Below are 25482 nucleotides of genomic sequence, written 5' to 3'. Positions count from 1 at the left end.
TTGTGTCTAATAACTGGTCGTTTCTGAGCACATTTTCAAGCTAACCTCAACCGCTGGGATTTGTACATGTTAAGAACCTTAAAAATACTACCGTACGTCAAGGTCTTTTCTAAATGTACAAATCCCAGCGGTTGTGGTTAGCCAGCAGCAAAGCAGAGCTTACCCAAAGTAGCCACAAACCAAAGTCCCAGACCACCTCAGAGTGCAGTTCTACAGCACACAGAATGCTTTCCAACAAATATCACGAGATTATCTGATTCCTTCATCACGGCTTTAAGGTTTAGGGTTTACTTTATTGTCTCCATTGGGCCATTTGTCCTCTGCATTGGACCCATCCTTCAATGCCACTGGGGCAGCCTGTCAGGGGCCATGGGAGTCAGGCCACTGCAGCATCCAAGGAATGTTCTCTGGACCTTCAACCAAGTTTAGTCAGGACTCAGGACCTATTGGAGGATTAGCCTGTTCTGCGTTTTAGGCCAGGGGTGTCCAAACTTCTTCCATTACAGGCCCGCAAATGGAAGTGCCGCTACTGTATGGGGGTGACAGATCGGGGGTCAAAGTATGGAAACTTTCAACTGGGCGTGTTTTGGCTTGGAACCTCAAAGCTGTACTACTTGAATGTAGGCGTCCAGCCCTATATGTCAAGAAAATTAATCACGATTTTTTTTCTCATATGGATTGATCTCGATTTCCGATCTCAATTATATATTTTCATGACAAAAATAAATACATGAAGCTGATTCTTGAACTTGGACATCTTTTAAACAATAAATAATCCAGTTTGATTTAACGCAATAATCTTCCATTGTTCCATCGTCTAAACTCCAAAACTAGGAGATGGTTTTGCCAAAGAAAAGCTGTCGATTATAAAATCCCATGTAGAATATTTGACATTGACCAAAGCAGGGATTGCGACTTCGATTAAATTTCGATGAATTGCCCAGCCCTACCTGAATGAAACCATGAAATTTGTAGGCTATTGGGTAAAATCTCTAAATGCCTTTCGAGCTTTCACAGACCCTCCAGCACATTCCCATTGTTTAATCAATCATTCAATAGTTTTGCATAGCCCAATATCACAACAGGAGTCGCCTCACAGGGCTGTATTGTTTAATTCAGTGAATTAGAAGCTCATCTCAGTTGATGTTCATAGCGAGCCGGAGTTGAAAAGTGAACAGGGCGGACTGCCAAGCTTACTCTGTACTAATTTAGCCTCCGGCTTCCTGGGTTGCGCTGGAGTAAGATGCGTATTTAGACACACAACAGCAAACATGGTGTGTTTTTCTTTGGCAAATGTCGCGTTTCCAGTCTACATCTACAGAGTCAAATGACGTTTACTCCAGGTTTTACTACAGGACCCAAAATGCTGACAGTACAGTACAGCAATCTACTCTTCACATCCCAAAAGAGGCCAAGACCTTAAACACCAACACCTCAAACACCTTAATGTCGGCACGCTATCTGTTACTGCAACTTTATTGACATTATAGAAAAGAGTATCCATCTGAACCTATATTTGTATTAAACTTTCCACGCTCAAATAGCAAAGAACCTGGTCAGCCTGTAGCTCCGCAAACAAACGCTTACATGAAACTATTAAGATGGTATTTATCACTTATAAAATCCTGACAATTGGATAATAAGGTTCATATTTGACTGGGAGCTTTGCCAGGCGACTTGCTGATTTTTCCAACATCTTCCCCTCATAAATCCGGAGTTATGGCAGGACGGAGGAGGGCAGCGCTGGAGAGGGACCAAAATAGAAGCATCTGATCTCGGTTTGATAAACTTTTCCACTGCAGCTTCAGAGCGCACGACTTGGGGAGATTCTGCAAGGGGGAATATTTAGAAAAGAAACTAAGGCAGAACCATAAGACCTTTTTAAATCAAATCCAAACAAGACGACAGAATAAAGCAGCGCAAATCTTTAACGTGTGCATTTTTCTATTTACAGCAGCTACAATAAGAGAGAAAGTAGTGGCCGTACCCTAGTAAAAGAGCTGCATTATTGCAAAGTTTTCATGATCGCTGGACCAGGAGACGCAAGATCCGTATCATAAAAGTGCACAATATCTAACACAACAATTGCCACTGTCATGAACATGAAATGTGGATCATAGTGGATAAAGTGAGGCTTATTTAAAAGGTGTATGTCTATGTGTCTTCTGTGGACCCACCACCTGCAGGAGGAGTCATAGGGGCTGGTGCAATGTGATTCGGGCAACTCCAACAGCTGCCCCCATGACCCGGCAACGGACAAGTGGAAGAAAATGGATGGATGGATGGATGGATGGATGGATGGATGGATATTATTTTATATTAGAATTGGGTCCAGTATTTTTATACCATATTGCCCAACCCTACAAAGGCTAAATTGAAACTAGGACTGAACAAGGGTGAACTGTAAATAACATCTAAACTGCCTGACCAAAAAAAGAGTCATCACGCAGTCAGAGTCTGGTGTATGAAAGAGAGTGTGAATGGGTGACCGATTCCTTGATGTAAAGCGCGTTGGGCCTAATGACGGAAGAAAACTGCATTTGTGGTTTTTGTGTCCCACATTGTTTTACTGGATACTTTTGTACATCTTTGGGAAGTTTTCGTGCGGTTCTGTGGATTTTTTTTTTTACTGCAAGCTGAAGACATTTGACTTGAGACCTACAAAGTTCTTCTTCTGAAACACTGAAGAGGCACCAAGAGCCCCCCACACCTGCAGCACAGTGCAGGCGTCACAGGAGCAGCTACAGGAAACAAGTAAGGAACAAAGGTATCCGGGCAAGACTCGCAGCTAAGCCACACATGCCTTCTGTCCCTACTATTGTTCTGGCTAATGGACATTCAAGGGAGAATAAAACAGATTAACTCCTAAGCTCTTCCCAGAAGACGGTGAAAGACTGTTGTGGAGCGGTGGGAGCTGCGCAGGAAGAAGAGGAAGGAGGAGGTGGAGGAGCAGACCAGTGCAGGACACCACGCTCTGAAACAGGGACCAACCCAGGGTTTTATGGTGACTTTTGTTTTTGGTCAGGCAGAGTAGCAAGTCCTCAGGTGGGATTCTGTTCACGTCATCTGATTCCACCACACAACTTCCTCTGTGGGAAAAATAAAGTTTGCCTAAGTCAAACTTTCACCATCTTATAACAAATGCAGAAAAAATCTAACCAGACAAAGCAAAAAAAAAGCAGTCAAATCTGTATCGAGCCTGAATTAGCACTAAAACAAGACTCACTATCTGAGTCCATCTCGTCATGAGACCATATCACACGATTGTAATCCACACTCCGAGCCGTAAACACAGACACGGCTCATGCCAAAGCTATAAACGCCACGCTGCATCATTCAGTTTGGGAATCCACAACCGGCCCGCATGTGATGGGGCTAAAAATAGAGCAACCAAGGTCTCCTAGGCCCGAGACTGTATCATCTTCACATGTTTAGGGGGAGAATCGCTGTTTTGTAGCACTGGGGAGCAAACGAGACACTGGACTTAAGTGCTATCAAAACATTCAAGTCCCACAAACATTCTCAGCGATTTCATGACGTCTTTGGGTCACGCTATTAGTCCAGAATAGTTGATTTTTCCAGGAATATTGAAGCAAAGAGAACTGTGTTTTTACAGGCAGTGTGTCTGAGCGGCAACCCACTTAATAAAAGAGAAGAGATGGGCTGTTTGCAGGAAAACCAAACATTATCTGTTACACAAGTATACAGTGAAGTCAAATAAAGACTTCAAGCAAAAGAAAATACTGACATTTAACCGTCCTCTTTTGATTTTAAACACAGGAGATCTACATCCGATGGCTACAATTTAGTGAGAAAGTAAAGTTTGTGTTTCAATCCAAGCTTCACATCATCTACAGGCGCTCGGGTACCGCAGTGAACATGAAAAGGTAGATTCCAGCTTCTCTCCAGTGTATATTTCCGCTGTGTCCTTGAGCAAGAAGTTGAATAACAGCAGTGCGAGTGTCGGTGTACATATGTAAACGGTTCCTTGACCGAGAGTCCTTTTGAGGAAGACGAATGCTACATAAATATGACCGTTTTTTTGTTCTTTTTTTCATAATAGGAGATGCTCTGATTTAGGTTTTTTTTTTTTTTTTTTTTTGTACCAATACTTGAGTATCTACTGGATGTTTCTACACTACATTTTGGCTGGTTACATGACTACATTATTATATCAGTAACTGCTACATCATGAACTAAAACACATTCACAGACCTGAAACAGTGGCCCGCATTATTTAATTATTTTAGGTATAACCAAGTCAAAGCTTCTGTCCAAACCGTCATTACTTGATTAGGGGCCACAGTAGCTCAGGTGGTGTCAGTGTGTCCTTGGGCAAGACACTTCACCCGCCTTGCCTCCAGTCTCTGCCTACACTGGTGAATGACAGAGTGAATGGGTGAGTGGTTCCTTGATGTACAGCACTAAGTGGGAAAGTGCTGTATAAATAGAGACCATTTACCATGATTAGTTGAGGCCTCAGCCGGGCCGCTGCTAACTGTTTTAACCGCTTAACTCCCGCCTGAACCGGGAGGATCTTTTTCCTCACGTTATCAGATTTTCCATCATTTTTTGGTTGGGTATTCAACTAATTTTTGTAACTTTTTTGTCATTTTTTGGTCACATTTTTGTCATTTTTTTGTCTTTTTTTTTCCGTCTTTTTTTTTATTTTCTTGTCAAATTTTTATCAAATTTTTGTCATTTTTTTGTCACATTTTGTCACATTTTTGTCATTTTTTCGTCACATTTTTGTCAATTTCTTGTGACATTTTTGTGACATTTTCATCATTGTTTTCGTCCCAGTTTTGTCGCTATTTTCACACCTTTTTTCCAGAAGCTTTTGGACTGGGGTAAAGCCAAACTGGAGAAAATGTGCTCGGTTCAGGTGGGAGTTAAGGGGTTAAATGACAATCAAAAGCACATTAGCAGAGTGTAGAGCTAAAATTCACCAGGTTAAAACCGTTCAAATGAAGTATGACATGTCTATATTCACCCACATTAAGTTATTGGAAGTTGTTATTAAAAGTTATCAGAAGTTTCTAAAATGCTGAGAGCCAAAACAAGCATCGGTTCAGTATTTGGAACCGATATCCCATCCAGTATCTGTATCGATGCATAATCTATTCAAATTCCGGTACATAAAAGCGCATTTCCTAATCTCAATGGCCTCTGATCCAGGAGCGGTACTTTGTTTTGTTTCGACACAGAGGACCCTGGCATTGTCCCAGTCAACGATGTGGTTCCTATTCTTGTTGTCGCATATCCAGCTCATCCACCAGGGTGTCAGGAAGCTGAACTCTTACCCTTTCCTTCCCAACGTCCCTCTACTTCCACCTGCAAAGCCCCACAAAGACCTATGACATGATTCCAATTCTATTCATGCTGTATTCGGATGAATTGACAATGCAGCTGTCCATAGTCTTCTAATCTTATAACATGGCTTATGTCAGGTTTGTGCATTTGGCTCTTTAATTGCTCTTATTTGTCTGTTTGTAGGGTTTTTTGGGGGGTAAGAGGGGTCGCCAACTCCACACAGGAAGCCAAACACTGCCCACTTATCAAACATGAGGAAAAAATTACATAAACAATTGGTTGGTTTAATTAGCAACTAGTTCATCCTATATTTGAAACTCATGCTGAACAAATCCTCCGGGCTCAGACATGCCTCTGCGCTCACAGGTATTTCTTTCCTCTGCTCTATCTTTAGTTTGTGGAAATATGTCAGCTCTGTGGGGTCCCGTCTGAGCTAATGAGCTGCCACAGGATGGGGACCGTATACTGGGACAGGACGGATCGAGGGGAGTATAAATAGAACAATGCCATAAGGGCCGTCTATTCATAGGCGCGCGTTCCATCAGAGCGTATGGTTATCTTGGCAAGTGTCTGCAATTAAAATGTGGGCGGTTGCAATCAAACGAGCCTGTTGCCAGTGGCTGCTGGAGTTTGGAGGAACTGTAGCCCAGAGCCCGAGAATTGCAAAGATGTGAGTCAGACGGGACAGGACGGCAAACACAGGAACATCCCCAGCTGAGAGAGACTAAAAGCAGATAAAAAGACTGGAACTAATAAAGTACGACATCTTTCACAAACAACAAAACATCCCGTCTCCATGGGTCAGGGTTACTCGGTTATAAAATATACTGATCACCGTTGCTTTTTGGTTTATAAAAAATACTTTCAGTGCCCGACCCACTGCTCCCTGAACCACTCTTTCACATGAGACCGATTAATCCATCGGCCATGAAGGCAGAAGACATCCATTCATGGAATAATCTGGCCATTCAGGATGTTCTTGCTGAACCTAGACCTGACCAAATTTGCGCTTGCATTAGTTGAGCGAACAGACCATCCTACATTGGACGTTGTCATGTATTTTGTGAGGGGAAAGTACAGTTACTTCATCTTTGTTGTCATCTGCAGACTAATTCCTTCCTCCAAAAAAATATCAATTACTTTTAAGGAAAGTCTCCTTGTGTCATTGGCAGACACCCCATATATCAATACTGTAACTAAAAACCTAGATCATAAAAAACAAAGCCGCCAACTACTGCCTTGTAGTAAAATCTCTGTCCGTGGAGACCCCAACCAATAAAGCTATTACTGGCTCATTCTTTGGCGAGAGTCCCGATATAGCACTTTCTCACAGCCTGAGACTTCCTCCTCAGTCAGCAGCAACGATATCACACACTCCTGAACAGAAAACTTAAAGCACCAATCCTTGTTTCTAGGAAGGTGCAGTCACTTTTGAACGCAATTTAACCCCTTGTGCCGCTAATTCACGAAACACTGCTTCCTGCAAGACTTAATTTAGCATCAGCTTGAAAGCAAAAACTCTAATAATATGTTTTTTTATAGAACTGGAAATGAATTCAGGCGGGGTTTAAACACTGCTATGTACTATTTAACTTGGAACTATACAGATGAAGTGCTTTACAGGTGCAAAATTAATTAGATAACAGCCAGTTCCATGTGTAGGTCCAGGGAACAAAAAGTAATTACACATGTTACTACATATTAAAGTGTACAATATGCATGAAGGTGTACTAAGTGTAACAAAGGTTTTCGTGTAGTTGCAGGTGTTTTGCCGTCATATAGTTTCATATATTGGGGGGAAATTACGGAATAACTAACGTGCAAATACACCGTACCTAATGCAGTGATTATACAGGCTTTTTAGTACATTTAACAGGAAAAAAAAATCTGTGCTTATTTCATTTATTATCATTTGCAAACATTTCATCAAACTGAGAAACAAATTGGACAAAATGGGGAACTTTTAAAGGGGCTAGATGCAAGCTAGCCATTTTATACTCACTACTGCCGCCTCAGGTCATACGTGTAACTGCAGCTTCTATATTAAGCTCGTGCATGACGGCACTTCAGACCCGAAAATACTTAATTCTAACATTTTTAATAATATAGTCTATACTCTGTATAGTCCCTTTAAGCAAAATGCCAATTGCCAATTTCAGCCCAAACTGTAGATGAACATGTTTTAGCTGATAGTTTTCATATTTTCGATGAAAATGTGAACTTATACCGCAAACATTGTTGAGTAATATCATCATTTTCAGCGGAATGTTGATTTAATGCCAGCTCGAATCCAATTTAATGCTCAATGACGTTTAAGGCCTTGATTTTGGCACCATTTAATGATTTAATGTTGTTCACCTTCATTACTCTTTGAACACAGTTATCAAACCTTGTACTTTAATGTATAAGTTACCTGTACTTACATGATTTCACTTTCTTGCTCCCTGTTCCTACACATGGACCTTGTGGGCTGTAATCTCAAGTCTTACCAATGAAATTACTTTGAGGGTTAGTGAAAGTTTTATAATTCATACATTTGTAGCATGAATCCAAAACACATTCACTCTTGTATTTCAGCCGCCGTCATAAGTCTTCCCAGGCTCGCGCTAAAGTGGCCACGGCTCAGATCACACTTGTGTTTGTTTCCCCTGGACCAAACCGCAGTGGAACAGTTTACCTCTTTGTTTGGGACGGTTTGACTTTGAGAAGGAGCGAGGTTTATGGGACTGAACTCTCGTCTGAGAAAGCCCGTGTTGTTTGGATGATGGAAAAAGTTAATAGGGATGAAGCCTCCAAAAACATCAGCGAAAAAAACATGTGACTCCGTTTTCACGAGTTCAACAGGATGGTCCCATAAAGTTTGAATGTTTTACGTCACGTCATTCACAAAGTAGGAGCAGATTTGTAGTACCAGACACAGATCATATGGGAACAAATGCTGAAGGTGACAGATTTCCATTCTTGCAATGTATCCCATGCACTAAGCACTTCTGGAGAGGGGGCTCAATGCATTAAATTTTGACAAACAAGAGAGAGAGAAAAAATGATTGTATAAAAGGTTATTAAAGGTTATTACATTTCTTTGATAATGTATTATAATTAGAGATGCTCCGATTTAGCTCTTTTTCCTTTCCTTTCCTTTAACCCCTTAACTGAACCAAGCACATTTTCTCCAGTTTGGCTTTACCCCAGTCCAAAAGCTTCTGGAAAAAAGCTGTGAAAAAGCAAAAAAACTGAGACGAAAACAATGATGGAAATGTGAAAAAAAAGTGAGAAAACATTGACAAAAAAGTGACGAAAAATGGATGAAAAAGTGGCAAAAAAAAGAAATAGACAAAAAACTGACAAAAAAATACAAAAATTTGACAAAAATTTGATAAAAAATTTGACAAAAAAATTACAAAAAATTGACAAAAAATTACAAAAAATTGACAAAAATTTGACAAAAAATTACAAAAAATTACAAAAAAGCTACATGTATGACTGACAGAGTGAATGGGTGAGTGGTTCCTTGATGTACAGCACTTTGGGCCTAAAGTAAGTGGGAAAGTGCTGTATAAATAGAGACCATTTACCATGATTAGTTGAAGCCTAAGCCGGGCCGCTGCTAACTGTTTTAAATGACAATCAAAAGCACATTAGTGTAGATTCTCCAGGTTAAAACCTTTCAAATGAAGTAGGTGTTGACTTACATTAAAGCCACACCGGGTAGAATTTAACCCAATAAATGAAATTGAAATCCAAACATTTATTTTAAGGCAGATATTTTCATCGTTGAAAAATACCTCATAAATGTACAAACAAACAAAGCGGTTGTGTGAGCGGCTCAGCTCTACTAAGACATAACTGTAACTTTACCGGGAGTGGGTACGTCTCCAGCTCGTTTCCATGGAGATGTGGACTAAAGTCAGCAGAATTTGAGATATGAATAGGTTCAGTTCAGGTACACAGTGTGCCTTTAACCCCTTAACTCCCACCTGAACAGAGCACATTTTCTCCAGTTTGGCTTTTCCCCAGTCCAAAAGCAACAAAACTGAGACGAAAACAATGATGGAAATGTGACAAAAAAGTGAGAAAACATGATGAAAAAGTGGCAAAAATGTCAAAAAAATGTGACAAGAAATTGACCAAAAAAATTGACGAAAAATGATAAAAATGTGACAAAATGTGACCAAGAAATTACAAAAATGTGATAAAAATATGACCAAAAATTACAAAAAAATACAAAAAATTGAAGAAAAAATTACAAAAAATTTGACGAAAAATGACAAAAAAATGACAAAAAAGTTGCAAAAATGAGTTGAATACCCAACAAAAAAATGATGGAAAAAAAATCTGCTGACGTGAGGAAAAAGATCCTCTCGGTTCAGGCGGGAATTAAGAGGTTAAGTTATTGGAAGTTGTAATTAGAAGTTATCAGAAGTTTCTAAAATGGTGAGAGCCACAACAAGCATCGGTTTAGTATCTGGAACCCATATCCGCATCTGCATCTGATGCAGCCCTAATCTTAATCTATGAAATAATTTATTCAAACCTGTTTGAATAGATTGTTTGAAGAGCCCAAACCAATCGAGTTTACTTCAAAGCTGTGAAGGAGGGTTTCAGTGTTTTTCATGGATCTCTCTATCCCTATACCTTTTAATGCAAGCAAAAAGGTAGAGTAAAGAAAGAGTGTGGTGAGGGGTAGAGACATTAAGCAAATTGTCAGCAGTTCATGTGCAGCAGCATTCAATACTACTAAACTAGTGGCTGCACATTTTAATCTTTTAATTAAGCCTCTCCCTTAATTACATAAAACAATTACACATTCAAACAAGCCCCGTTCCACTAATGAATCTTGTAAAGTTAGTCAAATGTGAGGCAGTAAAACAAGGACACAATGTTAAATAGCTGGAGTGATTTGTCATTGCCTCAATAGGCAAATTTTGTTCTGGGTGGCGCTCTAAACCTCTCACCTCAAACAAATTCACCCAGAGCTTCGTAGCTCAGCTTCGTCGATTTGCATTTAAAAATCCGACTGAAATGCAGCTTTCTCAAGATTTTCCTCCAACAGTCTGACTATCCCTCCACTGTTCGCCATTAAATCCAGATCCCACGGGATTAACGGGGTATTCCCACTGCCTGCGGATGGGAACGGGTCATCACATTTTGCGGAGCTTTGGGAAATCTGTAGACCCCTGAGATCTTTATCAAATCGGCTTCACTTTCCTCCCACAGTCTGTGTGCCATCTCCTGTTGAGAACGCGCGAATAAAACTACTGTAGGGCACAGAGTACATTTAGACACATCCAGGAGAATTGATATGGGAACAGACACTGAACAGGAACATGTCTGAGAATGAAAACTTCAAGGTAATGTATATCCCTATTTTTTTTACGAAACCATAACCATCAACTCATATAATTCACAATTTGACTGCGGTAGAATCACGATACACAGGTCTGGGATCAATGTTGCACATTAATCTGCTAAAACACATGATAAGACACAAGATACTACATTAAAGGGACTATACGGAGTTTAAAAAAGTATTTTCATCCCCCTACATGTTCCAGCCCTGTCCTAATTTGTAGAATCAGCTCAGACCTGTTCACCAGAACTGCCTCTAAAATCCTGCACTGTCACTCAAAAAGGTGTTTATTCGGGTCCGAAGTGCCGCAAAAGCTTAATATAGAAACTGCAGTTGCGCAAAAAACCTGAGGTGGCAGTAGTGAGCATAAAATGACTAACTTGCATCTAGCCCCTTTAAGCTCTGAACTGTGCTTTGATCTGAGGATCCCGTCCAAATATAAACAAAATACTTCTAAGAAACCACTTTTTACAAGATCACCGCATAAAACCGTCAAAGTGCAATGCTTTATAAGCTCATGTCACAATAAATTCGAGAGCGGATATTTGGGGATTTCACATTGGAAAGATCAAAGTCAGGGCTTTAAAACAAGTCCTCCCACAACTCCATATGCCTCACGGGAGGTGAGAAACATCACAATGAAAATTGGTCAGCTTCAAGTTTGTTAAAGGGACTATACGGAGTTTAAAAATGCTAAAATTAAGCATTTTCCTCCCCCTACATGTTTCAACAATGTCATATTCACCACAACTGCCCCTAAAATCCTGCACTGTCACTCAAAAAGGTGTTTATTCGGGTCCGAAGTGCCGCAAAAGCTTAATATAGGAACTGCAGTTGCGCAAAAGACCTGAGGTGGCAGTAGTGAGCATAAAATGACTAACTTGCATCTAGCCCCTTTAAGCTCTGAACTGTGCTTTGACCTGAGGATCCCAACCAAATATAAACAAAATACTTCTAAGAAACCACTTTTTACAAGATCACCGCATAAAACCGTCAAAGTGCAATGCTTTATAAGCTCATATCACAATAAATTCGAGGGCGGATATTTGGGGATTTTACAATATTGGCTATCGGTCATTTTTTCTAATTGGAAAGATCAAAGTCAGGGCTTTAAAACGAGTCCTCCCACAACTCCCTACGCCTCACGGGAGGTGAGAAACATCACAATGAAAATTGGTCAGCTTCAAGTTTGTTAAAGAGACTATACGGAGTTTAAAAATGCTAAAATTAAGTATTTTCCTCCCCCTACATGTTTCAACAATGTCCTAAGGTGTAGAAGGAGCCCAAACATATTCGCCACAACTGCCCCTAAAATCCTGCACTGTCACTCAAAAAGGTTTTAATTCGGGTCAGAAGTGCCGTCATGCACGAGCTTAATATAGAAGGTGCAGTTACACGTATGACCTGAGGTGGCAGTAGTGAGTATAATATGGTTTCACTAAACTTCCGCCAAAATGGACATGCTGAATGCCATTTTGAAGTGCAGAATCTGGAGAATTCAATCGCTGAGTTAGTTTTAACCTTCACTACCGTATTTGTGATCACCGCGCAAAATGCCGTGGCTCGTAGCAACATGCTAATGCTAACGACAACTAACCAAAGCTGAGACAGAAACTACGATTGGATCACCTAAAGTAGAAACATAAAATCAGCTAGAGCGGCCAAGTATTTTTTTCTTACAGGATTATAGACCAGACATTTGGTAAAAAATCAGTGAAAAATATCGGTCGGGCATATCGGTATCGGCCAATTAACATCCCAAAATATCCTAGAAAACCCCATATCGGTCGGCCTCTACAATAAAAATCATGACTAGAATTATAACTATATCAATTTAATGCAGAATGTTGGCTGGACTTACAAAAGAAGCTATTCAGGTTTTATGACAGACCTGAAGGCCAACAGTATAATGCGTAATTAAGTCTAACAAAGGCGACATCGACGTATTTAACCATCCATTCACACAAACATTACACAGGCAGCAGCAGATCCAATAGAATGACATTTTAATGGCCAAATACTATATTTTGAAGATACAAGCGCAACAAATCTGTGAATATTTAATCAAACAGTAGATAGAAGAGAAATGTTGATACTGAAAAGCATAGAAAACTTTTAAGCAAAGGTAAGATTTCAACCAAAGCTGTTGAAACTAGCTGTTATTGTATTTGCAGAGAGACATTTTTACATCTGATCCAGCCCCAAAGAACAGAATCATTTCCTATATTACAAAAATGCCGCACAAACGCACCATTCTGGCTTGACTATACATAAAAGGATAAGTTCTCTCATGTGACCTGTTTGAACGGTTGCATGAAACACTATAAATAAAGAGCAAGATGTCCAACATAGTTATGGAATACAATGCTCCATATCAACACTGGCATCTGATCAGCCTGTGAAAAACATAAATCCTCTCGCTAAACTTAGACACACACAATGATCACATTCATTCATAAACGGAGCAGTCTATAGCTGGCCACATAATTGAGCAGTACGCCCACTTTCTGAAGGAAAACGCGTCTTTTTGGCGGAGTGCGTTGGAAGTCTGAGAGCTGCTAAGTGCTTCTAAGAGCCTATTTATAGCTTTACTCCGGGAAAGACACTTGTTCATGTTTGGGGCAACAGTGGCGGCGGCGCAGAGGAGACGCGAGACGAGTATTGACACAACATTCGAGTCGGCAGAAGCAGACATTCACCATTTTAGCAATTACTGACCTGATGACATGCACGTTTGATGTACAAGATTCCCAAACTGGGGATCGAGACACTGAAGTGGGGGTCGCAAGATGATTTTGAGACAATGATGTTTACATTTATCATTGAATTGTATGTAGTTTTGGTTGAAAACAGCATATTTTAGGGAAATTAACCCAAATATCAACATACAGTGCCCAGACTAATAACTAATAAACCAGATTTAAACTTTTTTTTTCTTAACCTGATACCTGCCACCTTAGGGTTAGGGTTGGCGTTTGGGTTAGTGATTATGCATATCCAAATCTGGAGCTTACAGCCTATATGCCAGTGTGATACCTCATTTGAAAGCCAAACCCTAACCCTAGCACCCTGCTCAGGGGGGACGGCAAATTATTATAAATGCCAATTACATTTTACAGAAGGGGGTCCCTCCTTTGCCCCACTTTGCAACGGGGGTGGTGGGGGGGGGCTCTCGATTTACTGATCGATCTACGATCCCACCCTCACCTATGGTCATGAGATTTGGGTCATAATCGAAAGAACAAGATCGCGGATACAAGCGGCCGAAATGAGCTTCCTTCGCAGGGTGGCTGGGCGCACCCTTCGAGGTCGAGTGAGGAGCTCAGTTACCCGGGAGGGGCTCGGAGTAGAGTCGCTGCTCCTTCACGAAAGGAGCCAGCTGAGGTGGCTAGGGCATCTCTGCTGGATGCCTCCTGGTCGCCTCCCTCGGGAGGTGTTCCAGGCATGTCCTATTGGGAGGAGGCCTCGTGGAAGACCCAGGACACATTGGTGGGACGATGGATGGATGGATGGATGGATGGATGGATGGATGGGGTCCCTAGTTGTTGGTTGAGTGATTTTGGGGGTCGCGGCCTAAATAGTTTGGGAAACCCTGCCAAAGAGAACTGTCTAACCCGACACTGCATACAACTAAACTAGTGGCCATAAAATTCGAGTATGGGTGATCTTTTGCACACAAGGAACAGACAGTCATCGCTTAAACACGCACAAAAACTCAACCTAATACACTGCCTGACCCAAAAAAACGTCACCACACAAAAAAGGTCTAATATTTCGTTGGACCTCCCCCTGTACTTTCGCTGTGGCATCGCTTCCATTCATTTTGCATTTGTTCAAGATCTTGAATTGATGATGGGAAAGTGGGACCACTCCGCAAAGCCTTCTCCAGCTTCTCAAAGAATCCTGTGGCGGCCAATGCATGTGTGAAAATGATGCCTCACGCCCCTGAACCACTCTTTCATAATTTGAAAATGCCAAAATATACATTCAAATTTATGATTGATGATATCACAAAATAGGTAACAGACACTAAGCTTGACCACAACGACGCACTCACGGCCACTTCAACTCAACTCTTTATTAGTCGTCCATGAGAGGTCAATCAAGGAACGGAAAGAAATGAGCGCACGAAAAACTCCACACTGACTTAAATTCAAGTCTATTCAAGTCTCAGACACTTGTTCGGTCCAGACACACCCATGAGCCAACAGGTGCCTTATCTAAGCCAGTGGGTTGGTCATGAGGAGGTGATTAGAATATGACTCATTCAGCACATTTCTTAAGGAATCCGATTCTCCAGCTGAGTAAAGAACGGATTTCTTCTGACCTTCAAAAGCATCAGCACATCAGGCATCCATTGCTTCGCCACAAAAGAAGAAAACACAAGGTGGCAAGAAGCACAGAATGTAGATAATCCCGGGATATAGAGTGATGATAGATGGTTTATAGAACTTTATTGAAATTTCTCGGGATTTCTACAGTAAAATTGGTTGAGATTAAGGGCACGGGTAGCGGACATGATGGGGAATAACAACCCTGGAGAGATTTGTGTCACCTCGAAAGAGATTAATATAATCCCTTTTCTAAATGAAGCATAATGGCACTTTGATTCTATGGTCTTCCCTTAAGCCTCTGCATCCAGTCCAACCTATATCGATCTAGTCTCTGATATTACATATTTATTTAAGGCACGTCACCGCTACTTGCAAGTTTCTGAACATATTTTTTGACCAAAGAGTTAAAATGACTTGTACTGTGAGCAAAGAACAAAACTAGCTTCCACAAGCAAAGCTAACCTACACATTATATAACAAATGTCCAAATTCTGCAGATTTCTTCGATCTCCATGATATTATAAAGGGCCATGAGTGGCACGAGTCGTCACCCTTTAAAAATCATCATCATCATCAAGGACAGAAATGTAAAAGAAACAAGTGTCAAGGCTTTGTGCCATGATCCATCAGGACTGAACATTAACAGGAGTAGTAAATTATAACGGACAGGCAGCAGCAGGTCTTTCGGTGGAGCCATTGCATCAACTTTTTCTAAGAACACGGTCAGGCAGAGATGCACAAACCGCAACTTCACCGCAAAATGTCATAATTTAGACAAGAAGACTGACTCAATTCCACTTCTGCCTTTGTGCACACTTAGAAGTAAATGGAGCTGAAGAAAGTGCTTTAAAGAGCTCGTCACAGTTCTTCATGACGGGAAAAGTAGTCCGCTTCAGGAAGGAGACAACAAGTGGAACCAAAACTCAAGCGAAAAAATCCAAAATATCGCTTCAAGGAAAAAGTATGAGCAACTTTGTTTCATTAATAGATGCTGACTGAATTAAGTTGAGACATACATTTGTACATTTCTATAATACAGTTCACAGTACTAGCTCGATAACCTGCCAAAGTTCTTAACCCCTTAACTCCCACCGGAACCGAGCACATTTTCTCCAGTTTGGCTTTAGCTTCTGGAAAAAAGCTGTGAAAATAGCAACAAGACTGAGACGTAAACAATGATGGAAATGTGACAAAAAAGTGAGAAAACATTGACAAAAAAGTGACGAAAAAATGGATGAAAATGTGGCAAAAATGTGACTAAAAAAATCACAAAAATGTGACAAAAATGTGAAAAAAAAAATGACAAAAATGTGACAAAAATGACAGAAATGTGACAAAAAAAATACAAAAATGTGCAAAAACTTCGACAAAAAAATACAAAAAAATAACGAAAAAATGACAAAAATGTGACAAAAAATGACAAAAAAATGACAAAAAAGTTACAAAAATGAGTTGAACCCCCAGCAAAAAAATGATGGAAAAAAAATCTGATGACGCGAGGAAAAAGATCCTCTCAGTTCAGGCGGGAGTTCTAAGTTAAAGCTGGAGTACCTGAATTTTCCTGTTCAAACAATGACAATTTTTGTTTTGGCCCAAACATGTTTCTCACTCTCACAAACCCTCCTGTGTATCCAAAATGTTCGAACTATTTAATTACTGTATATTTACATTTTACGCCCATGCACAACTTTGAGCCGTGGCAAAGTGAAGCAGGACCCCCAAAATAAATGGCACTGACTTTGATTCTACTACTGTCTTCCATCGATCAGTAAGACTTTGCAACATGCTTTTACAAACTATGAGGTGGCAAAAATAAATTGACTTTACAACAACAAAAAGTCAGGTATCCCAGCTTTAAGGTTAAGTTTACGGTGCTTAATTTTATTATACAATTTTAGGTAACACTTTATTTTGCATTGCCCTTGATACATTGTACTTGCCAAACTTAGTACAAAGTAATGCGCTATGAAACAATGTGTAATAACCTGTAACTATGGGCTACGTACACAATAATAATAATGGAATAATGTGTATTTGTTATTTGGAAGTACAAGACTAGGGCTGTCACGATAATTACTATATCGACTTATTGTTCCTCCTTAATTTTTCTTTGTAAAACTTTGATTTTCAACTAAAGCAAATTAAGCTACATTATATTTCATGTTTATTGCATCTGGTGTGGTATTTTTTGGATATGATTATGCACTTTTAGAACAAAGGATTACTGTCATTTTTATGCCTGAGTGTTCAGTGTTCAGTATCCAGTATCGTTAGTCAATAATATCGTTTATCGCGATACTTTCCTGCCTCAATACATCGAACTTCAAATTTGTTATCGTGACAAGATATAAGACCCTAACCCCTAAGCGCCAACCCCAAGCAATTACATAGGAATACAACTCTTATGACAGTACAACACCTAGTTTGCATATTCTCTCTGTGCTTGTGTAGGTTTCCTCTACTACTAATAATATAAAATAGGTGAGTATGACTATAGGACAACGGATGGAAATGAGTCCAAACGGGGCAGTGTGTTTGCATGCATGAGTCTGTCCTATCCAAGTAAGCAAATTAATAAAGACTTCTGCTCCAAAGTTCCAAAAATTGCTTGAACATGTCATGCAGTTGGTTTTCCCACAGCAAACTCCCATGACAGGAAGAAGTATAACCTGGGAAGCTAACATAAAGAGAACATTTCTTTTTCTTTTTTTCCAAAACTAATCCTTGTCAGACACAGAGATACTGCCCAGCTGCAAGTCAGGTCAAAAGTCACCGCTAATCAAAAGGCAAGGACAAAGTGTAACTAAATCACGATTAAATAACTGTGCAGATTACACAATTCAAAAATAACCAGGAGGAAAACATGACAGTAGATGCCATGCTGCTTGTTTCTTTTAACCTCTTAACTCTCGCCTGAACGGATCCCGTTTTCTCCAGTTTGGCTTTACCCTAATCAAAAAGCTTCTTGGGAAAAACTCAACAAAAATGTGACAAAAACTCAACAAAAAAGTGACAAAAACTCTACAAATATGTGACAAAAACTCAACAAATATGTGACAAAAACTCAACAAAAATGTGACAAAAAATCAACAAAAATGTGACAAAAATTCAACATATATGTGACAAAAACTCAACAAATATGTGACAAAAATTCAACAAAAATGTGACAAAAACTGAACCAAAGAGTGACAAAAATTCAACAAAAATGTGACAAAAACTCACCAAAAATGTGACAAAAACTCACCAAAAATGTGACAAAAACTCAACAAAAATGTGACAAAAACTCAACAAAAAAATGTCAAAAATTCAACAAATAGTGACAAAAATGGAAAAAAAAAGAAAAGAAAAGAAACATAAAAAAGGTGACACAACGCAGCAACAACGCGAGGAAAAAGATCAGTTTTGTGGGTCTTAGCTTTCAAATGAGGTGTTACACAGCCAAAAGAGGACAGAATGCATTTGGTTTAGGCGGGTGGTAAGAGGTTAAACAACTTTGGAGATGACGGGACAATTCATAATTCATATTAAATTTCTAATAACATTACCTGGCTATACTTATATATAGCAGGCTCAGTCATCTCACAAGCCTGAGTGGATATGATTGAATGAGTTACAAATTATACTTTTTCGTCTGTCGAGTCAAAGAAATTGTGGTACAACATCAAAAGACCAAAACAGCTACAACTTCCAGGAACAAAATTCTACCCATGAAAAAAAGTTAAATAACACAACTTCTCGAGGAGACTAAGTCAAAACAAAACAAGAAGAGAAAATGTACATCTACATAAATCACACGTTATACACGAGTCATTACATTGCAGTCTACGTGCGCACGAGCAGCATTGAAAAAGGGGGCGTGTGCTGGACATGTCAGACACCTGTTGAAGCAGGTAACTTTGTTTAACTCATGCAGGCTTCTTTATGTCCCCTTATATCGAGCTCACGTCCATCACAGCGCGTAAAATGTGAGGAAAGCATCCATTAGCAATTTGGACAACTTTTACGCCTAAGCTATAACTCCCATCTCATCCCAAAACACACCATACGCCAACTTTGCACGCTTTCCCCAACTTCCACGCGCGTTTTACGCAACATTCCCGCACAATCAATGAATGGATTTTCTCTTCAAGGACGATTGCGCGTGTCTACACAGCTCAGCTCACACACCAGACCTCATCTGCGCCGCCACTCTTGTCCGGTGTCAAAACAATCGCGCGCACAAGGTCACGCGTCCGGTGCGTAAAAAGAGACCCACGCGCTGCCACCACGGGGGGAGTCGTGACCGCGGGGACGAAAACATTGCGCCGATTTTCTCACGGATAAAACGTGGTCGTACTGAGCGAGCGGCGCGCGCACAAACACGACAAGGCACACAGCGTGGACACACAACACAGGCGATTTATCAATGGGGAGGGTGCACTTACATCTTCGAACAGGGATCCAACATTGGCTGTCACAAGCAGTATCCCCGTGCCTTGCGCCGTTGTCAGCTTTCCTGCCATGATTTCTCTCTCTCTGTGCGTGTGTGTGTGCGCCTCCTCTCTCGCAGGTTGTAGCTTGGAAAAAAAAAAGGTGGAGGAAAAAACAACAACAAAAAAACGCAAGCGGTGAGCGATCTCTAGGGGGGGGTTCGCAGGATTAAAACGCGGGGAAGTGACGACTCGGGCCGGGGTTCGGGAGGCTTGGCTGGAGCATATTTTGTCAGCAGGATCCGCCGTGCATCTACCGACTCGGAGTTGCTTAGCAGTGAGAGAGAAGGAGACAGGAGAGAGGGCGATTTGCAGGCAAGCTTCTTCTTCTTCTTCTTCTCGGGGGCTACTTGCGCGCGTGAAAGGCCATCGTTTCGTTGGGGGGGGGGGGAGAAAGTTGGAGTTTTAATCCACGGAGAGCGCCGCCGAGGTCCGGTTCATCTCAGACCCAAGAGTGCTTTGGCCCCGGATTGTGTGCAGTGTTAAAAGTCTGCCTCCTAAAGCCAGACTCGCCAGCCCCGGGAGCATTGCCTTGACTGTTTGCAGAGGAGAGGCGGCCCTGACGTCACCGCGCCAATGGAAACACCGCGTTTCGTTAAAGAGACAGCGCACGGTAAACACGGCAGCACCGCCCCCCCTCGGAGGAGTCCCGTCCCCCCCCCCCCCTGCGCACGTTACCGGACAGAAACGTATTGTTGGTCATTTATTTGAAAGGCGAAAGACCCAGAGTGAAGAGAAGAACTGAGGCTCTAGTTCTCCCCAGTGTTGGTGTATAGGTTATGTACTTTTTTCAGTAACTAAGGGATACACGTTATAAACATGTTACTTAACCTCTTAACTCCCACCTGAACATGTTTTCTCCTGTTCTCCAAGTTCTCCAAATCTAAAAGCTTATTCAAAATAGCGACAAAGAACAAGAAGAAAATGGGGATGTAAATTGACAAAAAGTGACAAAAATCCAGGAAAAAAGTGACAAAAATCCAACAAAAAAGAGACAAAAATTCAGTAAAAAAGTGACAAAAATCCAGCAAAAAAAGACAAAAATCCAGCAAAAAAGTGGCAAAAAGAGACTAAAAAGAGACAAAAAAGAGACAAAAATCCAGCAAAAAAAGTGACAAAAATGCATCAAAAAAGTGGCAAAAATCCAGCAAAAAAGTGGCAAAAAAGAAACAAAAAACCAACAAAAAAGAGACAAAAATTCAGCAAAAAATGTGACAAAAATCCAGCAAAAAAAGTGACAAAAAAGAGACAAAAATCCAACAAAAAAGTGGCAAAAAAGAAACAAAAAACCAACAAAAAAGAGACAAAAATCCAGCAAAAAAAGTGACAAAAATGCATCAAAAAATGTGACAAAAATCCAGCAAAAAAGTGGCAAAAAAGAAACAAAAAACCAACAAAAAAGAGACAAAAATTCAGCAAAAAATGTGACAAAAATCCAGCAAAAAAAGTGACAAAAAAGAGACAAAAATCCAACAAAAAGGAGACACAAATTCAGCAAAAAAGTGACAAAAATCCAGCAAAAAATGTGAACAAAATCCAGCAAAAAAGTGACAAAAATTCAGCAAAAAAGGGACAAAAATCCAGCTAAAAATGTGACCAAAATCCAGCAAAAAAGTGGCAAAAAAGTGACAAAAATCCAACAAAAAAGAGACAAAAAATCAGCAAAAAATGTGACCAAAATCCAGCAAAAAAAGTGACAAAAATGCATCAAAAAGTAACAAAAAAACAAAAGTGCCATAAAAAAGTGCCAAAAACACATGGAAATAAACAGGGAAATAAAAAGTGACGACAATGGCAAAGAGGAGAGAATGCATTTGCTTTTGGCGGGTGGTAAGAGGTTCAACAAAATACGGTAATACATTAGTCATTACAATGTAAGTAACTCAAGCTCCAAGTGCATTCAAATTGTCAGTATTAAATCCACCACATGTGAGTTTTGTTTTACTCATTATCTTACACATAATTTCAGAAACTACACGGTCTTAGCTTTCAAATGAGATGCTGCTCCATCCTATAGGCTGTAAACAAAAACGCAACAAAAAAGGAATTAAAACATGTAAAAAAAAACACGACGAAAAAGCGTCAACAATGCAATAAAGAAAAGCAACAAAAACACAATGAAAAATCGGTGAGTTTTGTAGGTCCAGTCGAGAAGCTCTTAGATTTGGGTAAAACTGAACTGGAGAAAATGTGCTCAGTTAAAGTGGGGGTTAATGTCGTCAAAACACAAGAGAGCAGGGACACCTTTTGCTCTGTGGCATTACTACTATTTTAAGTTTATATTTCGCCAAAAGTAACACAAAAGTTATTACATTTTTAAAGCTGTAGCTACTAATATAGGACATATTACCCTCGTAGGTATCACTTTTACAGTACCTTGATACACTACCTAGTACCTAAATACTTGTACTAAATAAATTTAGTACAATGTAATATGCTCCATAACAATCTGTAATAATGTGTACCAATGCAGTACATACACAATGGAATAACTTGTATTAGTAGTTTGTAAGTACATATGTAATAGGACACGAGTGGGTTAGGGTTAGAGTTAGAATTGTGTCTTTATTATGTCTTTTATTATGTACCTACAAACAACAAATGCATTTTATTCCATTGTGTATCTAACCCATTTAAGTATATTTTAATTTTCTGAAAGTGTTGTTGATGATTTTTTACACTCCTAGTTAGTCAGAGCTCAACTAATTCAAGGAGGTCTGAACGTATTTATGATGTCTATAGACGTGAGGACTGACAGTTTTATTGTGTCTACATTATAATACATAGGATATTACTCTGTTCGCTGCATGACCTATACTCTATGTCTCAATTTGCTCCTTGCTTCACCATTTCCTCAAACTAATTTAAAAAGAAATACTAATGAAAGCAACGGTGTGTCAATGAACACTTCTCTTTTCTTTATAGAGCGGCTCCTGTTTGACATTTGTTTTTCACTATGATCACTTGCGATATGGGGTATATTTCTGAAGAAATCAGACCCAGGGAAGTTTTGTCATCACTTCTGCCAACAATTAGATTTCACACTAATGCTCCTCTGAACTGAAGTGCATTTTCTTTCAGGCTTTGGCCACGGTCCAGAGAGAGAGAGAGAGAGAAAGCATTCACGTAATAAAATAAAATCAAAAACAAAATCAACAACCCACAAACCGAAGACAATAATATCATTTTTACATATTATGAGAGAGCGATAGCTAGAATTAAGTATGATTTCTGTCATATTGGCCACATGAGTTTGCATGAATAAAGGTAAATACATCCAGCAGTGTCAGCCAATATCACCTGAGCATAAGCAGCATATTGAAATTTAAGTTTACAGACTATATTTCCCCTTGTTATCAGTGCATGATGTAAAAATCATATTTTAATCCTGGACTCAACTTCAGGTCTTCCATCTTGTGACTAAAGGGAGAAACACGAAGCTTCTCACTCCTAATCTCCTAATCTAGTGCGAGCTTGTGCCTATATAAAGTACCATCTTATCATCTTATCTTATCTTAACATCTTTGGGCCATAATGCACAACAGTGGCCATATCCTACCCTGCCAACATGCCCTATACCTTTGTGACCTCCAATGCTATTTTGTGGTGACCTTGCACTTGCAACTCACCCTCAATTCGGTACAGATGTGAAAATGATCTGATGTTGCAGGGATCAGGGACCGTTTAAGATGAAAGCGCCAGAATCAAAGGGATCTCGGCACATGCAGGTCCCAGACTGACCCTCAGAGGACCGTGTTAAAAATAGCCCTCCCTTATATCGCGAGGGCATCTGAACCAGCAGCCTATATTCTGACGGATCTGTGCCTGTCACTATGGCTTGATACAGGATATATTTTCAGCAGAACTGTGAGCACCAGGACTCCAAATGAACATCCATAAAACTGTAGACTTTAATCCGATGCTGTTTTAATATAAACATCAAATACAATCAAAAAAAAAACATCCACGGTTTTTAGCAGCACTGCTCCCCCGGCCCGCTGTGTTTAGCTCCGCCTCCTCCTCTCCCTCTCCATCCGCTTTTAGCATCCTCTCATTGATCGGGTCAGTGCAGTAGCTGTTGCCCAGAATGTTCATGGCAGAAATAGTGTCCCACAAGCAAGGCCCAGGATCCCAGTTGGTGCGAGTGTTTCTGTGTGTGGAGTTAACCCAAAAAACTCAAGCAGTGCACACAGCGTCGGGTCACCTACAAGCAAAGTGTCATGACTGCAGCTCTGTGTAACACTTATGCTTATTAGGATTTTACGCAGAATGTTATGTAATGTAATTTTGTAGGCAAATATTTATTGGTGTTACTTCAGGCAAATTTTTATAATCTGCCACAACGTTGTCAAATTGTGGAAGTGTATAGGGTTCATCTGTTGCTTGTTTTTTCCGCTGGCAATACGTTGTTTGAAGATAATATCATTTTTGTACAAGATACGGATCACTTTATTTCATGATACTAAATCATCATATATTGGTGTTTAATGGGAGTTGCATGTCCTGGTCTGGCTTTTTTGCGCCTCAGTCGAGGTGGTGGGAGACAGAGCAGCATCTGCATTGCCGTCTGATCCTCACAAACTGTAAACTCTTGTAGATCTGAGTCTCTTGGTGAGAAATATGGATTGAACGGATGACCTCAGCTGAACGGAGGAACCCTGCATACTGGAATCTGAGGACTGGACGGTCTGCTGTGGGATCCTTTGGCCCTGGGTCTCTATAGCCTGTCCGTCCTTCTGTGGTCCTCCCCAAGGTTTCTCTTCTCCCGCTGGGTTTTTGAGTTTTTCCTTGCCGTGCTGGCTCGTCGCCACCTGCTGCCACTGCTTATTGGACATTATGTTTGCTTGTATGCTTCATTCACCTGAACATTGTCACATTACATTGTCATATTTATTGCTCTGTTTTATTGCCTTAAAGGAACAGGCCACCGTTTTTACATACTGAGATATGTTCTTACCTTAGCTTTGACGAGTTCTTTAGGACCTGTCTGATCTTCACCCGTGCCTTCAGTCCCGTAAACACAGCGCAGACGGCGTTAGCATTTAGCCTCTCCCTCTCTCCACTATAGCTCCAAAACCGGTCAAGATAGAAGCTACCAAGCTCTTCCACGTTTTCCTTATTTAAATATGGTCACGTGAAGTGTTCCACTACAAAGTATAATTACACAAAATGAAACAACGTGGATTTTCTAAGCGGATAAAAGGGGGAACTATATTGTGAGGCGTAATAATGCCAGGAGTAGTTCGAAATCCGCGCAGTAATCCTCACTTTACTGCGCAGCAATCTTCACTTTACTGTGCGGATGCCAAAATTCTCCTGGTATTATTACGCCTCACAATATAGTTCCCCCTTTTATCCGCTTAGAAAATCCACGTTGTTTAATTTTGTGTAATTATACTTTGTAGTGGAACACTTCACGTAACCATATTTAAATAGGGAAAACGTGGAAGAGCTTGGTAGCTTCTATCTTGACCTGTTTTGGAGCTATAGAGGAGAGAGGGAGAGGCTAAATGCTAACGCCGTCTGCGCTGTGTTTACGTGACTGAAGGCACGGGTGAAGATCAGACAGGTCCTAAAGAACTCGTCAAAGCTAAGGTAAGAACATATCTCAGTATGTAAAAACGGTGGCCTATTCCTTTGATGTTCGGTGCAGCCCTGTGAGGCAACTTCTGTTAGTTATATTTGGCTACACAAAACCATTGATTGATTGAAATAAACTCCCCATGCTACTTTGTGCCAGATGTCACCAGAGCGCACTGAGCTTCGTGACATCTTTGACACATGGAACTGTGCGCTCTTGCCATATGTATACTGTTTTCGGACTGTTTCTTTGGATTTTGAGGGGTGTTTACAATCATTACCCACTTGTAGAAGCCATCTGCTTTTTAACTTCAGCTTTTTTTCAGATGGTGTAGCATTTTCCTTCAGAATTTGTTGGAAATGAATTTAATCCATTCTTCATTCTACCATAGAAATGTTCCCTGAGCCACTGGCTTCCATGAAAATTTCTAACGTG

At 40.3% G+C, this 25482-nt stretch overlaps 1 protein-coding gene across 2 annotated transcripts in view; it reads right to left on the bottom strand.

Annotated features, from left to right (window-relative positions):
• inpp5a (inositol polyphosphate-5-phosphatase A) overlaps positions 1-19577 on the bottom strand; it is a 350565-nt gene extending 330988 nt beyond the window's left edge. Inside the window, exon 1 of one of the 2 annotated variants that reach the window (XM_079560596.1) lies at positions 19422-19577. In XM_079560596.1, coding sequence (XP_079416722.1) covers positions 19422-19499 — 78 coding nt within the window. In that variant the 5' untranslated portion in view covers positions 19500-19577. The remainder of the gene's footprint in view (positions 1-19421) is intronic. The other variant, XM_079560595.1, reaches the window with a different exon arrangement.
• Positions 19578-25482: the final 5905 nt, after the last annotated feature.

This window comes from Gobius niger (genome assembly GCF_951799975.1).
Source record: "Gobius niger genome assembly, chromosome: 7".
NCBI lineage: Eukaryota > Metazoa > Chordata > Actinopteri > Gobiiformes > Gobiidae > Gobius > Gobius niger.
The sequence above is the reverse complement of the archived record's forward strand: the minus strand, read 5'-3'. Positions and strand labels throughout refer to the sequence as shown.